The sequence below is a fragment of the Notolepis coatsorum genome, assembly GCF_963971535.1.
Source record: "Notolepis coatsorum genome assembly, chromosome: 9".
Taxonomy (NCBI): Eukaryota; Metazoa; Chordata; class Actinopteri; order Aulopiformes; family Paralepididae; genus Notolepis; species Notolepis coatsorum.
Genome location: NC_140173.1, coordinates 133,784,510 through 133,800,828, shown reverse-complemented (window position 1 = coordinate 133,800,828; position 16,319 = coordinate 133,784,510). Strand labels below are relative to the sequence as shown.

The 16,319-nt window shown below is 42.7% G+C and overlaps 1 protein-coding gene across 1 annotated transcript in view; it reads right to left on the bottom strand.

The window, feature by feature from the left end:
• The window catches only part of tarbp1 (TAR (HIV-1) RNA binding protein 1), a gene marked incomplete at its 5' end in the record, with an annotated part of 155,527 nt that overhangs the window by 3,280 nt on the left and 135,928 nt on the right, over positions 1-16,319 (bottom strand). Inside the window, 2 exons of the mRNA XM_084322007.1 lie at positions 10,507-10,643; positions 13,765-13,889. Of these exons, the coding sequence (XP_084178133.1) occupies positions 10,507-10,643; positions 13,765-13,889 (262 nt within the window). The remainder of the gene's footprint in view (positions 1-10,506; positions 10,644-13,764; positions 13,890-16,319) is intronic.

Sequence of the window (16,319 nt, the reverse complement as noted above, 5' to 3'; positions counted from 1 at the left end):
ATCAAAGTGTTTAATAATATACTTATTAGAGCCAAGTTGATACTAGATACAAGTGCTTTGGGCTTCTGATTAGAGCCAAGTTGATACTAGATACAAGTGCTTGGGGCTTCTGATTAGAGCCAAGTTGATACTAGATACAAGTGCTTGGGGCTTCTGATTAGAGCCAAGTTGATACTAGATACAAGTGCTTGGGGCTTCTGATTAGAGCCAAGTTGATACTAGATACAAGTGCTTGGGACTACTATTTGTGACTCAGTCTAGCGATCATGCCGACAAGTCGCGGAGGTGAGATGACAGGGAGACACAATAAAAAGGAATTTAATTTCTTTGGTGTGTTTTTCGTTATTTATTTTAATATAATTACAGTTTGAGTGTTGAAGAACATATTTACTATAAAAGCGAACAGTTATAGTATCTCTAATAGTAACAATTATTTGTTTAAAAAAGGCTCTTTATGAGAATTTTTTTTATGAGCAGGAGCACTATCTCGTGTCCCAGATAGTCAACACTACAGTGTAGTATAGAGAGGGAGCTGCAGTTTACAGCCTTAGTTAATCGAGAGCAGAGAATAAAAGTTAATTTGAGAGATCAAATATATTTTCAAGAATCTGATGTAATCCGGAGTTATTACACGACTGTATGTGGCTAGAAACCGGCCTACTATCCAGGGTGTTTGACTTGAGGCCTTAAAAGTGTTGTTCTAGGTATAATATTACATCTGTGAGCCGCCTAAATGAATCCTGCATTAGTCAAGCCCTTACAATTGCCAGGTAAATACACTTGATATGGTTCATTAGCTCAGAGCAAAACTAAATATGGATTAGATTGAGGATGTATTGAGTTCCCGTAATACAATGGACCTTGCCAAGCAACAGTGAACAGGTAATGACCTTGGTATTCAATTAGCATATGGAGTGCGGAAGAGGGGGGTGGGGTGGTGGGGGTTTGTTGCTTTATTGAGCGAGCTTGGTGTTGACCTACATTGACTCTGAGTGCAACTGGGTGAGATAATCACTATCTAATGGGAGACTAGCAGGGGGCACACTGTGCTGAGAGGGTACAGGCTGTTTAACAGGGTACAGGCTGTTTAACCTTGACTACATCACACACACAAGGGGAATCTTGCGTTAATCAAAGGTGAACTATGCAGTTTGGGAAGAGATATTTGTTTACAGAGTCTGCACTTTTACAACATATTTACTATACATGTGTTTCTTTTTCATCTTTAGTCATCATAAATCAAAACAAAAACCTTTTGAGGCATTGTGAAACAAACATACGCCTAGAAGATATTTCTTTTGTGATGTCTGTAATAGTACGTTGATTTCTTATGTTTTGTTCTGTTTATAATTTTTTGTTATTGCTAGTCATTGTTGTTATCATTATTGTGGTATTGTGAGGTCTTGTTACTGTTGCTGTATTGTGTTCGTCTTGTTTTATGTATAATAAATAAATAAAAATATTTGATAAAAAAGAAGATATTTCTTTGAATAGTAAATGTGACACGGCACGGACTAGGCCGCATCGTTAACTTATGGAAGCAAATGAGTGCCAGAAGTATTTGAATTTAATCAGACACCGCATTTATAGCATTGAAAATAATAACTTTGAAAACATGTATCTGAATTTGAAAACATGTATCTGAATTTTTTCAGACACCGCATTTTTGTATCTGAATTATTTCAGACACCGCATTTATAGTTTCAGACACCGAATTTATAGCATTGCAAATAAATACTTTGAAAATCATGTATCTGAATTTCTTTGCTCCGAATTTACCTATGCGAAACAAAAATGCAGTGTTAATTAAACAATTCGAATGCATAATCAAATTCAATTCGACGCCAAAAAAAAGATTCAATGCATAATTGCGGTGTATATAATTCGATGTCAAAAATTCAATGCATAATTGCGGTGTATGGAATTCGATGTAAAAAACCAACATCCGGGTATCCAGCTGCAGAACCACAGAACCACCACAGCAGCAGCAGGCTGAGGCCCCTCGCTTCCATTGGCTGATTTGGGTCACATGATTTGGGTCACGTGACCGTCCCACCCAATGGCTGAATTGGAGTATTGCACTGCGGGCATTGGCTGATGCACTGCGGGATTGATTGATTGATTGAAAACTTTATTAACAGATTGCAGAATGGGTACACGTGACCGCCACAGGCCCTGATTGATTGATTGAAAACTTTATTAACAGATTGTAGAATGGGTACAGTGACCGATTGATTGATTGATTGATTGATTGATAACTTTATTAACAGATTGCAGAATGGGTACAGTGACGTCACAGGCCCGGATTGATTGATTGATTGATTGATTGAACACTTTATTAACAGATTGTAGAATGCGTACAGTGACCGATTGATTGATTGATTGATTGAAAACTTTATTAACAGATTGCAGAATGGGTACAGTGACGTCACAGGCCTGGATTGATTGATTGAAAACGTTCTTTTTCTTTTTGATCCACTTTTTCTCCCATTTTTTCTATATTTTCTCCCATCCCAATTTCGTATCATCCAATTCAACCCTCCCCTGTCACGAACGCTGTTTCTTGCCTCCCACAAGCCGGCTGCAATGTGGACTAAGTCATACATAGCACAAGTCCCCTCCGGTACTTGAGGTAACAGCAGTCGCATATTTTCACCTGCGCAGCTCGATCTCTCAGTGGCGAGGAGTAACGCGTGGGAGGCTCACGCTGCCCCCGACACTTCCTGATTCTACTGAGCAGGCGCACCAACCGACCTGTAGGAGTCGCTGTCCACAACGCCCGATCCCCACCCATCAGTTTCCCACCCCCTAATACGGCCAATGTGTATTAGTACGGACGACCAGCTAAACTGAAAGCAAATGTGGAGCGCTGGGCTCGAACTGACGAGCCCAGCGTCTCCAGCATTTCGTGGCGAGCGCCTTGCCCACTACGCCACGTAGCCGCCCGATTGATTGAAAACTTTATTAACAGATTGCAGAATGGGTACAGTGATGTCACAGGCCCGGATTGATTGATTGAAAACTTTATTAACAGATTGCAGAATGGGTATAGAGGTGTGAGAGGTGTGAGAGGTGTGATAGGTGGGATAGGTGTGAGAGGTGTGAGAGGTGTGATAGGTGTGATCGGACACCTCTCACACCTATCACACCGATCCCACCTATCACACCTATCACACCGATCCCACCTATCACACCTCTCACACCGATCACACCTATCACACCTATCACACCTCTCACACCGATCTCACCTCTCACACCTATCACACCTATCACACCTCTCACACCTCTCACACCTATCACACCGATCCCACCTATCACACCTCTCACACCTCTCACACCTCTCACACCTCTATACCCATTCTGCAATCTGTTAATAAAGTTTTCAATCAATCAATCAATCCGGGCCTGTGACGTCACTGTACCCATTCTGCAATCTGTTAATAAAGTTTTCAATCAATCAATCCGGGCCTGTGACGTCACTGTACCCATTCTGCAATCTGTTAATAAAGTTTTCAATCAATCAATCAATCAATCAATCAATCGGTCACTGTACCCATTCTACAATCTGTTAATAAAGTTTTCAATCAATCAATCAGGGCCTGTGGCGGTCACGTGTACCCATTCTGCAATCTGTTAATAAAGTTTTCAATCAATCAATCAATCCCGCAGTGCATCAGCCAATGCCCGCAGTGCAATACTCCAATTCAGCCATTGGGTGGGACGGTCACGTGACCCAAATCACGTGACCCAAATCAGCCAATGGAAGCGAGGGGCCTCAGCCTGCTGCTGCTGTGGTGGTTCTGTGGTTCTGCAGCTGGATACCCGGATGTTGGTTTTTTACATCGAATTCCATACACCGCAATTATGCATTGAATTTTTGACATCGAATTATATACACCGCAATATGCATCGAATCTTTTTTTTGGCGTCGAATTTAATTTTATTATGCATTCGAATTGTTTTATTAACACTGCATTTTTATTTCACATAGGTAAATTCGGAGCAAAGGAATTCAGATACATGATTTTCAAAGTATTTGAAGGCTAGCCATATCACTGAAGAAGGACATTGTCCGAAACATGTCTGCTATTTATTCAGGCTGCCATTAAAAAACATTGAACCTGTGAGTGCTGGTCCGGCTACCCTGCTTTTTGATATACTGAACTTTATGGGATTGCAGCACCCAGTGTGAGAACTTGTGAGCACGGTCTAACTTGACTATACAAAGTATTTATTTGCAATGCTATAAATTCTGTGTCTGAAACTATAAATGCGGTGTCTGAAATAATTCAGATACAAAAATGCGGTGTTTGAAAAAATTCAGATACATGTTTTCAAATTCAGATACATGTTTTCAAAGTTATTATTTTCAATGCTATAAATGCGGTGTCTGATTAAATTCAAATACTTCTGGCACTCATTTGCTTCCATATTAACTCATTCTCTGCCACGCTGGCCACGCAAGTAGGCCGGCTTTTCGTGACTGTTTTCGCGATAATTCATGATCTTTGAGGAGCTATTTGTATATTCTATATTATAGCTATGGGGAAGATGGTATGGCTCATTTGACAGAAACTATTTGCAGTACAGCATGTAAAAAGGCATTCGTTTCTACACACTGTAGTTTGTAGTTTATTACACGCTGAACATCACCCATTTCCGAAAGAATCTAGTATTTTTCCATAGATCGCGAGATAGGACGCTTTATGTGCAATAAGCCCGAACCCCCAAATACTCCCAAATCAGAAGGTATATAACATGTACATATGTACCTTCACAAAATCATCAAGGTGGGGGGGGGGGGGGGGGTAGTCTTACCCCGAAAATCCGATTGTTAGAAAAAGCCTTGTTTATGTACAGCAAGCCACTGCGATCGTTACATAAACATGTTCCACATTCGGTAAAATAGACATAGGGGGTTCTTACCTTAGCCAGAAGGTAATCCAAAAAGAATAATTCCAATGATCCCATCGGCGATCATGATTACAAGTTTATATGTAATTACACGTTTACTGGACACTAGGTTTTGAGGCAGCGGATCTGCTTGCGATTGCTTTGGGAGAGCTCCTCCCCCACAGCACGAGTCAGGACAGAAAGGGATCATTGACAGACACTGTCTGAACTAGACTATCTGAGTTCAAATGGTAGACGATACTGCCATCTGGTGATAACCGATCAGCATTGCAGTTCAAGCGTATGTGGCTGTGCCAAAATGATTCAGATCACTCCGGGCGAGTCTGTAGCGCAGGGATCAAAAGGAAAAAGATCAGACGATCTAATAACGTATATATATATACGTGATTGCCGTTCAACGCATGGCGAGCAAACACGTATATATACGTGGACAGCTCAGATTGAGTTAAGGAGCTCACGATTCTTCAGAAAACCCCAAAATGTCACGCAATTCAGAAATAGGTCGAAATGGAGATATTGGCAATTTTGAGTGCTCAACAAGACCCTAAACTCTGTGTCTAGTCACAAATATGTTTGTGTGCTGTCAATAGATAAAAAAAATTTAACTAATTAATCTCACAATTTTCTGTAATTAATCTAGATTAATCTAGATTAAAAATAGCATTTTTCTACTTAAGACCGAAGCTTGTAACAGATATTTACTTGAGTAAAATCATGGAATTAATGTAAAATCAACACAAAGAAAGTATATTTAGATTCAAATACTATCTTAATAGCTTTCTTTGAATACAGTTTCTCTCCTGTGAAATACAAATGTTCAACAAATCCATCAACATTGACTCAGCTAGACCTCTTTCTTATATCCGCGGCGCTAAGATTGAAGATTTTTTTACTCCATAGATGAATCTAGATTAATTTATTTGAATGCTTTAAATAATTTAAATTAATCTCCAAAATGAAAGCATTAATTTTGACAGCCCTAATAATTATACAACCATTGTAAACAACAACAACAAAATAGTAACTTCAAAACAGAGTTCCAGGAACCCAGTCCTCCTTTGGGGTACCATTTGTTTACTCAGTTATGAAAATATACCATACCACCTTCTTTGCTTCTCCAAGTTTCAGATTCCTCTTCCAAAACGACACAGTGCAGCTTTAATAAATGGCAGATCTGCCCCACCAGCACTGGATACTCACACCACCTCCACGACTGACCAGGTACAACAAACAGGGCACTGAACTAGGGTCGGGCACCGAGAACCGGTTCTAATAGGAACCGGTTCCTAACTTCCGGTTCAAGTAACATATTTGCATTTAGATTCTTAATTTCGATTCTTAAAAAGATAATTTTTTTTGCTTTGTTAATTAATACCCTAGTTACAGTACAGCAACCAAATTAAACTGTATCAAGTCAACTGACAATGTGAATAGTATGAAACAAATTAAAGATTTTTCAAAAAATAAAAATAATCTCCTGCGAAATAAACTGTGACCTGTTTTGACCTGCACCTCAAAGAATCGGAAATGGAGAATCGTTTAGAACAGGAATCGAAATGGAGAATCGGAACCGGAATCGTTCAAATCCAAACGATGCCCAACCCTACACTGGACACAACCTACTGTAGGAATGATACAAACCCATTGCTGGCAGCCCAGTAGGAAGACCGGTGGAACATGTGGCAGGGAATGTGCTGTGAGGCTTGTTTAGAATGGCCTGATGAAAGTGCCACGGCAAGTCGAGCAGAAAGCTCTTGATATGATTTTGTCACGATGCTTTTGGCCACCACACAATATTACAACAAATCAATTATTTAATTTGATGCCAGTAAAAAGCTGAAACGATGTCCCTTGGGGAACTGAACCAAAATCAATTATACTTACATGTAAAAAAAGCCACAAATCAATAAGCCTTCTACGTGAAATTCAAGGTTTTTCTGACCTTATATTAGTCTACCCTCCTCCAGCCCCAATTATCCTGGACATCACTTGAGAAAACATCATTATATAGTCTTTCATGAATTAGCCTTGAATTTGTACCATGAAAAATATCACAATATTGGCCTCAACATATCGATACAAAATCGAAAAAAGGAAAGTACCTGGATACCATACTGCATCAATAGGTCCCCTACTATAGTGAAATGCAATTCCTATCTAACCAGTTAGCCGATGAATGCATTGACCAGTTACTGCATCCTAGACAGCTCAGTTCAGCTGGCTTCATCATGCCAAATGTGGCTTCATCATGCCAAATGTGTTGCCGGGTGTAATTTCCTGTACTCCGGTCCTGAGGGAGAGCCTAGCCCAGCATGCCTCGACAAGCCTCCTCTGCTACCGTGAGAGTCAGAGAGGACAGCCCACGGGGGCCCCCACGGGGACGAACACTCAATTAGCCAGATAACATTCAAAAAGAGCCCCGTCAGCTCACGCCTTCATCAGCCAGAGAGTCGCAAGGTCATGGGACGGAATGAGGTTGGTATGCATGCATCTCTGTACTGTGTGTGTGTGTGTGTGTGTGTGTGTGTGTGTGTGTGTGTGTGTGTGTGTGTGTGTGTGCGTGTGTGTGTGTGTGTGTGTTGTTATGGTAAATATCATATGTTTCATCCTATGACAATTCTTTGTACAGCTTACTGGGCCTATTAGCACTCTAGTGTACAGACAGTATGATTTTGTCTGGAACCATTTTAACAACCAATTCTCTCATAACAAAATATCCGTTCTAGGGCCAGGTGCAGCTTATTAGTGTTCATCCCACGCTGTTATGAGAACTGCCTGACTTTTCTTCTGTATGCAAAACCTTGTTTTCTTTTACTATAAGGCTGGAAGCATCTTTGGGTTCGGGGGTCACTTCGCAGATTGTCTCTGTGCACAGAATAAACGAACTTCTTTTTTCCTATCCATGACCCGATCTCAATTTCTACAAGCTCACTGCATTTGCTAAATAAGAATTTTCCACAACTTTATACCTTTAGCGTCAGCATACACAGAAAGCTGAGTAGGTAATATAAGCTGCCGACTTGGAATTCCAAGTAAATATCGATGAGTGCTTCTTGAACATTTGCATATTAATAGATTCCATTCCTTGCATTCTCAATGAGGGGTTAAAGGTGTAGAGATGTTGCTAAGCCATGTTCAGTATTTGATTGACCAATTTGGAGGAAAAACTGTATGTATACTAAATGTTACTCAATATAGACTTTTTTAACTCAATCAGCACCAGACCCGATGATAGTCGGGTTATCTCACCAACCGTTCAGCGCCAGACCCGGTTTTCATCGTTATTTCTTTTATTCGATATTTCTATTAATTTCTCTCACACGGACCTTTGGGGTTACCATAGGAAATTTGTCTGAGATCGCCAAAGTGCAATACCGGCCGCATCCTGCTGGGTGGCAGTATTGAGCACCCTTTGAAACCTTGCATCTTACCCTGTGTTATGTTCAAATCCCTCCGGGCGCAGTTTTCTGGGTCAGGCGAGTCGAGCGGTTCACCCGATCACATTGAGAAGTGTCAAATGCCCCCGATGCATGTGTTGTGGTGGATTATGTTGGCGACACGATGAACACCAATACTGGGAATCGTGATCAGACAATTGGAATATTCTTTTTGGGGTACCTCCTAGTGAAGGTAAGGACTATATAACAACATCAATCCTGCTTTGATCCAACCATGATTTCACATCGATCGCAACAACCATGTGTAACGTTACTCCACAACGTATGCCGTTGGTGACGATCAAAGCATCAAACCCCCCCCCCCCCTTTCATGCATTCATGATGAAACATAATACCCATTATATACATTTGATTTGGAAATAGTAGCGTGTCCAGGCGAGAAACGCCAACGCTTTTAGTGAAATTCACGTTTTGCTGCATATCACCGTTTTCTGGGATTAGACAGGATCACTCTAAAACTATACTTATATTCACCACGGTATAACACGCGAACGTATTGATGAAAACATTTATTATTTTTCACATATTGAACGATAGATAGTTGATGTCAAATGGGCCATAGTATTGTATCCATAGCTATAATATAGAATATAGATATAGCCCTGCAAACACCGCCACTTATCCCTATCTCTTAGAGCGTTGGCCCAGTAGGAACTAAGATGCTCTAGGGCGTCTAGGCCTCCAGCGCTGAATGAGTTAAGGGTTTAAAATACAACTGGGGGGATGTTTAAGGCTAATCACTATACTTGTGATTTTACCATGGAAATACTATGGTACTACTAATAGTATTTGGAGCAATAAAACAACAACACAGGTATACTCTAGTTTTACTATAGCTCATGTTCGTATGGGACAGGCCATGTTCAGGTTGTTGTGTGTGTACCTAGGTTTCTTTTGCTGTGAAAAGCCACGGGGGAAACTACTATTCCCCCCTGAACCATCAATGCAGTCAGACTTCATATAAACATTAAAAACACATCAGAGATGTGAGAGAGCAAGGAGCTGAGTCACACATTGGTCTAACGCTCTACTCACTACACATCGTCTTATGTCTATTATTTAAATTACATAATACCTAAATGTATGGAGTGATATATTTAGTCTACTGTCTATTGTTTAATGTACTTAGTACTAAATGTATGAAGAGTGATATGTATAGTCTACTGTCTATTGTTTGATGTACATAGTACTAAATGTGTGAACAGTGATATAGTCTACTGTCTATTGTTTGATGTACCGTACATAGTACTAAATGTATGGAGAGTAGGGATGGGTACCAAATTCAATACTTTTAAAAGGGTACCTACCGAAACACGTCGGTACTACCGAGTATCGATTCACGTGAGATCCAACGGTGCCAATTGTCGGTAATAAATATTTAAAAAAGTCTGATGACGTCATGTTTTGTTTACCGCAAAACGAAACCGCACGTTTCGCACACTATACATGTTTTCAAACTCTCTTTGGGTGTTTGCAATTCATGGGAAGATATGTCTCTGATATCTTGGCACAGTGGGCAGGTTGTTAGAAAGTGTAGCTCAAAGTTTCCACCTGTGCTCCGAGTCTGACAGGGCTGTTCCACTCCTCTCTAAACTTAATTTTGTTATGTGCTCTCGCTGCCGCGGTGGGTTTTCTTTTTAGCGGTCGGCTTACTCCTTCCATAGTTCCACATATACTTATTTGGAATCCATTTGACGTTATTAAGCTAACGTTAGCTAATCGTCGGAGATAATGTTGGCTCCCTAGGCTAGCAGTGCAGCCTAGCAGTAGCAGACAGCAGTACAGAAGAGTGGCGGATGTGACGTCGGTAAACAAGCCACACACCGCAGAGCGGGTCTTCTCCAAAGCGGGGGACACAGTGAGTGTGGAGCGGGCTCCACAATTGCCACCGTTGGATCTCACGTGTCGATACTCGGTAGTACCGAATTCGGTACCCATCCCTAATGAAGAGTGATAGTCTACTGTCTATTGTTCGATGTACATAATAATAATAATATTATTATTAATAATAATAATAATAATAATAATAATAATAATAATAATAATAATAATAATAATAATAATAATAATAATAATAATAAATCCTGTATTGTATCGGATGAATAATGTGTTCGTAACGTTGGTGCCGCCGTACCCCAGCAGCAGAAGACTCTTCTCAGGGAACTGGTAGTGCTGGAGACTCTGGCTGTTGGCCGTCTGCTCCACACCCACGATGCAGTAGCCCTCGCCCTTCTTCAGCTGCAGGAAGTCAGCCAGCTCTCCGGGCTTCACCTGACGGACACATCCACATGAAATACTAGACTCTAGTGGAACCATGAACACATTTTAAGCTAAACTCTATGCACATTGTTTTATTAAACTAAACTAAATGTTATTCCTCGTCTTGTACAATGCTCTTTCATTCAACTTGCAAAATGACGATAATAAAAAAAAAAAAGCCAACGTAAATGTATGTTATACATCAAGAGTGCAAAAAAACGGCCAGTTAAAGTCTTCAGTTTGAAAGGAGCTGAATGGTTTAAATAATATTAAAGGAAAACATAAAACACAATTTAAGTGTTACCAGGCTTTACATCAAATTACTTCAATAACAGGCCATGGAGGTGCAGCATAACATAGACCCAACTAGGGATGGGAATTGATCAGATTTGATCGATCCGATTCGTTATCGATTCCCTTATCGATTCCTGATAAATGTATAATTTAAATAGATTAATTGGAAATGCAACAGAACTAAGCTGGTTAGAATAACAACATGCAACTTGACATTTCTGATTGTCATTTATTGTTGAGCCCCCACCAAAATGGTCGCAATTTCGAGCCCTTACAAATTTAGTGACTGCTCGGTGACACTCGTTCACCTTTTCCTGAGTCAGTTTACCCCGCTGTGCTAGCGTGAAAGGATTTTCCTGAGGTGCGTGAGAACCACTAGCTGCAGCCTCAGTCTATTGTGATCATCTAAAATGGATGAAATGGGAGAATATTTATACAGTGAAAGCATTCGTTTTCATTTAGGTTTTCCTAGTCAAGGAATCAAATAGTCTGCTATGGCTGCATGCGTAGCGCTAACGTTATTGTTTTAAAATGCGCAACTGTCAGAAAAACTTGGCATTGATAAGAGGAATCGATAGTCACGGAGGCATGCGATTCCAGGAATCGGACAATTAGGAACCGGAGATGGAATGCACAGAGAGAGTCAGTCCCATGTCAGTGGTTCTCAAACTTCATCATGTCAAGGATCAATCATATCGATACAAAATAGGCCACAGACTCCCATTTAATAAGATCTTGTCCCAGCGACGCCATCCAAGAAGGTATTTGTTGTTATATGATTCCGTCTAGAATTCCACAACTATCTATAATGTATGTTATGTGTACAGTAAGTTAAAAGTGAAACCTATGCATTTCTCATTTAGCTGGGGACCCCCTGGGACCCCCTCAAGAACCCCTGTTGGTCCCTGGGTCCCCACTTTAAGAACCCCTGTTGGTCCCTGGGACCCCCTCAAGAACCCCTGTTGGTCCCTGGGACCCCCTCAAGAACCCCTGTTTGTCCCTGGGTCCCCACTTTGAGAACCCCTGTTTGTCCCTGGGACCCCACTTTGAGAACCCCTGTTTGTCCCTGGGTCCCCACTTTGAGAACCCCTGTTTGTCCCTGGGACCCCACTTTGAGAACCCCTGTTTGTCCCTGGGTCCCCACTTTGAGAACCCCTGTTGGTCCCTGGGACCCAACTTTGAGAACCCCTGTTGGTCCCTGGGTCCCCACTTTAAGAACCCCTGTTGGTCCCTGGGTCCCCACTTTAAGAACCCCTGTTGGTCCCTGGGTCCCCACTTTGAGAACCCCTGTTGGTCCCTGGGACCCCCTCAAGAACCCGTTGGTCCCTGGGACCCAACTTTGAGAACCCCTGTTGGTCCCTGGGTCCCCACTTTAAGAACCCCTGTTGGTCCCTGGGTCCCCACTTTGAGAACCCCTGTTGGTCCCTGGGACCCCCTCAAGAACCCGTTGGTCCCTGGGACCCAACTTTGAGAACCCCTGGTGGTCCCTGGGTCCCCACTTTGAGAACCCCTGTTGGTCCCTGGGTCCCCACTTTAAGAACCCCTGTTGGTCCCTGGGTCCCCACTTTGAGAACCCCTGTTGGTCCCTGGGTCCCCACTTTGAGAACCCCTGTTGGTCCCTGGGTCCCCACTTTAAGAACCCCTGTTGGTCCCTGGGACCCCACTTTAAGAACCCCTGTTGGTCCCTGGGTCCCCACTTTGAGAACCCCTGTTGGTCCCTGGGTCCCCACTTTAAGAACCCCTGGTGGTCCCTGGGTCCCCACTTTAAGAACCCCTGGTGGTCCCTGGGTCCCCACTTTGAGAACCCCTGTTGGTCCCTGGGTCCCCACTTTAAGAACCCCTGGTGGTCCCTGGGTCCCCACTTTGAGAACCCCTGTTGGTCCCTGGGTCCCCACTTTGAGAACCCCTGTTGGTCCCTGGGTCCCCACTTTAAGAACCCCTGTTGGTCCCTGGGTCCCCACTTTGAGAACCCCTGTTGGTCCCTGGGTCCCCACTTTAAGAACCCCTGTTGGTCCCTGGGTCCCCACTTTAAGAACCCCTGTTGGTCCCTGGGTCCCCACTTTGAGAACCCCTGTTGGTCCCTGGGTCCCCACTTTAAGAACCCCTGTTGGTCCCTGGGTCCCCACTTTAAGAACCCCTGTTGGTCCCTGGGACCCCACTTTGAGAACCCCTGTTGGTCCCTGGGTCCCCACTTTAAGAACCCCTGTTGGTCCCTGGGACCCCACTTTGAGAACCCCTGTTGGTCCCTGGGTCCCCACTTTAAGAACCCCTGTTGGTCCCTGGGTCCCCACTTTAAGAACCCCTGTTGGTCCCTGGGACCCCACTTTGAGAACCCCTGTTGGTCCCTGGGACCCCACTTTGAGAACCCCTGTTGGTCCCTGGGACCCCCTCAAGAACCCGTTGGTCCCTGGGACCCAACTTTGAGAACCCCTGTTGGTCCCTGGGTCCCCACTTTAAGAACCCCTGTTGGTCCCTGGGTCCCCACTTTAAGAACCCCTGGTGGTCCCTGGGTCCCCACTTTGAGAACCCCTGTTGGTCCCTGGGTCCCCACTTTGAGAACCCCTGTTGGTCCCTGGGTCCCCACTTTGAGAACCCCTGGTGGTCCCTGGGTCCCCACTTTGAGAACCCCTGGTGGTCCCTGGGTCCCCACTTTGAGAACCCCTGGTGGTCCCTGGGTCCCCACTTTAAGAACCCCTGTTGGTCCCTGGGTCCCCACTTTGAGAACCCCTGTTGGTCCCTGGGTCCCCACTTTGAGAACCCCTGGTGGTCCCTGGGTCCCCACTTTGAGAACCCCTGGTGGTCCCTGGGTCCCCACTTTGAGAACCCCTGTGTAACTCACTTCTATCAGGGGAAGCCACAGCTCAGAGGAGACACTCAGGGCTTGGAAGAGCTTGTCGCTGACGTGACGCAGGCTGTCCAGAACTAAAGCACTGGCACCGAAGATCTCACATGTCCTACACAGACCTGTGACAATGCAGAGAGGAGAACAGACATCAAAATAGGCCTAACCCTTACCCTACACAGACCTGTGACGACACATACTGTACGCACAGAGAGGAGCGAAAAGACATCAAAATAAGTCCTAAATTGTGTGCTTTTGACATATAGGTCCTATGTCCCTACGTCCTTCCTGCCTTGACAGGAGGTAAAGGCTCAGGCTGTCCTGAATGTACAAAACATTTTTCAAAAAATAGTTAAAAGTAGAACAAGACTAGACTGGTCATGTCAACTAGTATAGAAGTAATGTCACAGCCTAATGTGAAAATGTATTGGTAGTTAGCTATCAATGCAAGCTAGCCAACACTAGCTAGTTAGTTAGCAAACTGAATGTTGGCTAGCAAGATTGTACTGCATGTGTTTGCTAACCATCATTAATGAATCCAAATTCAAAACAAACTCCCCTAAATGTGGTGAATAACACGGTTTTAGGAAAAGTCAATGAGTGAAATAGTACATATGGGGATCAAACATAGTTCTAGTATTTTAAAAGCAAGGTAAAAATTACCTCAACAATTCTAGTGTAAGCTGCTAGCTAGCAAGATTGCACTGCTTACTAACTAACGTTGATACACCCAGGTTTACCACACAGTTAAAACACAGCTACTTGCATAAGAAGTTTCACTGTAGATGTCAAGGCTCCTGTGTTGGCTGGGAAATGCATGTATTTGACCGTTCTATTGAGATCGCGAGTAACGGTTCTCGGTTATTATTCCGGAAGTCCACCAATCCGAAACTATACTTTTAAAGTCCATATCACCAGGTTGCCTGCATCAATTCCAACATCCAATATACTAGATATGATGCCAAGAGCATGCTCTAAAAGCTGTTCACATGTAAAGGGTTTTTATAAACTCATCTTAATTATGTGCTCAATAGTTTCATTTGATTACTATTTTACACATCATCCAATAACATTTTCCAGGACAACTGTTTCAATTTTCCATGTAAGTGTTCACTTTTGCTCAGTTTCCATGACTTTTCCATATTGGAAAATGAAAAAATAAATTCCATGTTTTCCATGTTTTCCAGGTACCGTGGGAACCCTGGCTGTCCTCCACTAAAGAAATTCTTAGTCAACTAATAGTCATAGCATTTGTCGGACTTAGTTGATTTAATCTTTTCCCCACATGCGATAAAGCAGAAGCACCTCATTGAATTTCATGCTTACCAGAAATGTACTAATAATTTCTTCAGGAAATTTCTCATTCAGACTAATGGACTACGAGGGGGCAGCCCTAACCTGCTCTCTCCACGATATCCACAAATCAGATGAATGCAGGTGAAAGCTAGGATCGATTAGACCTATTAAATCATGCAATTCATCAGTCACAAAGGGGAAACGACAGCATTGAGACAGTTTGCGACCTGTACTGTGCAAAAAAGGATAACTCAATATTGGGAATGTGTTCCTTATGTTTTGTACATTCAGTGTATTTTTCCATCCATGATCAAATTCATCATTCGTAGTTTTGTGCTAAATTAACCGTCTGTAGTGTGGTAGTGACAGCCGTTAACCTTCTGTAGTTTGATAGTGAAAGGGTTAACCCTTTGGTAGTGTGGTAGTGAAAGGGTTAACCTTCTGTCGTGTGGCAGTGAAAGGGTTCACCTTCTGTAGTGTGGTAGTGAAAGCGTTCACTAGGCCTGCCACGATAACACATTTTGCTGGGCGATTAATTGCCCCCGAAAATATCGCGATAAGCGATATTATTGCGACCGGTTAGAGAATTTTTTTTGAGAAATTTATTTCCCAAAACTTTTATTTTGAAGCCCACCGCTCCGTCTTTTCCGGTTTTAGACTTTTATTTTGAAGCCCACCGACCGGACCGGAAGTATTGTTGTGATTATCCTAAGCAGAACATATGAGCCGACAACTTGTCTCGTCCGGTTGTTTTTGAGCTAATAACAAATGTTGAGATTGTTGGTGAACAACTAACTTTAGGTTAGTTTTAACGTTAGCTACTAACGTTAGATGCAGCTACTACAGGCAATCAACGATGAGGAGGAAGTGTCAAAGCAGTATATAATAGAATAGCTGTGGTGCGTAAGCACTGCAGCACGACTCGAAACTACCGGAGTGTTATAATAAATTAATTCATGTTTAACTTGTCCCCGTGTCCAGTCCTTTGACTAGCCCCACCCGTTCATTGTAAACAATGATGCATGTAATTGTATTAACGTTATTCTGTGTTGTACTTGTAGCTATGCTATACGTTGTATTTCGTTTGTTAGCTATTTAGCTAATGTTGTTAGCATGGAATGAGAATCAAAGCTCTATCTTTCATCTTTATTTAGCAGTCCAGTTTCTCCGGGCAGTAGCGAGTAACTACTTGGGTCTAAAAATAGCTAACGTTACACTACAAATAATGCTACTTGGTTAAAAGGAGCAACACTATT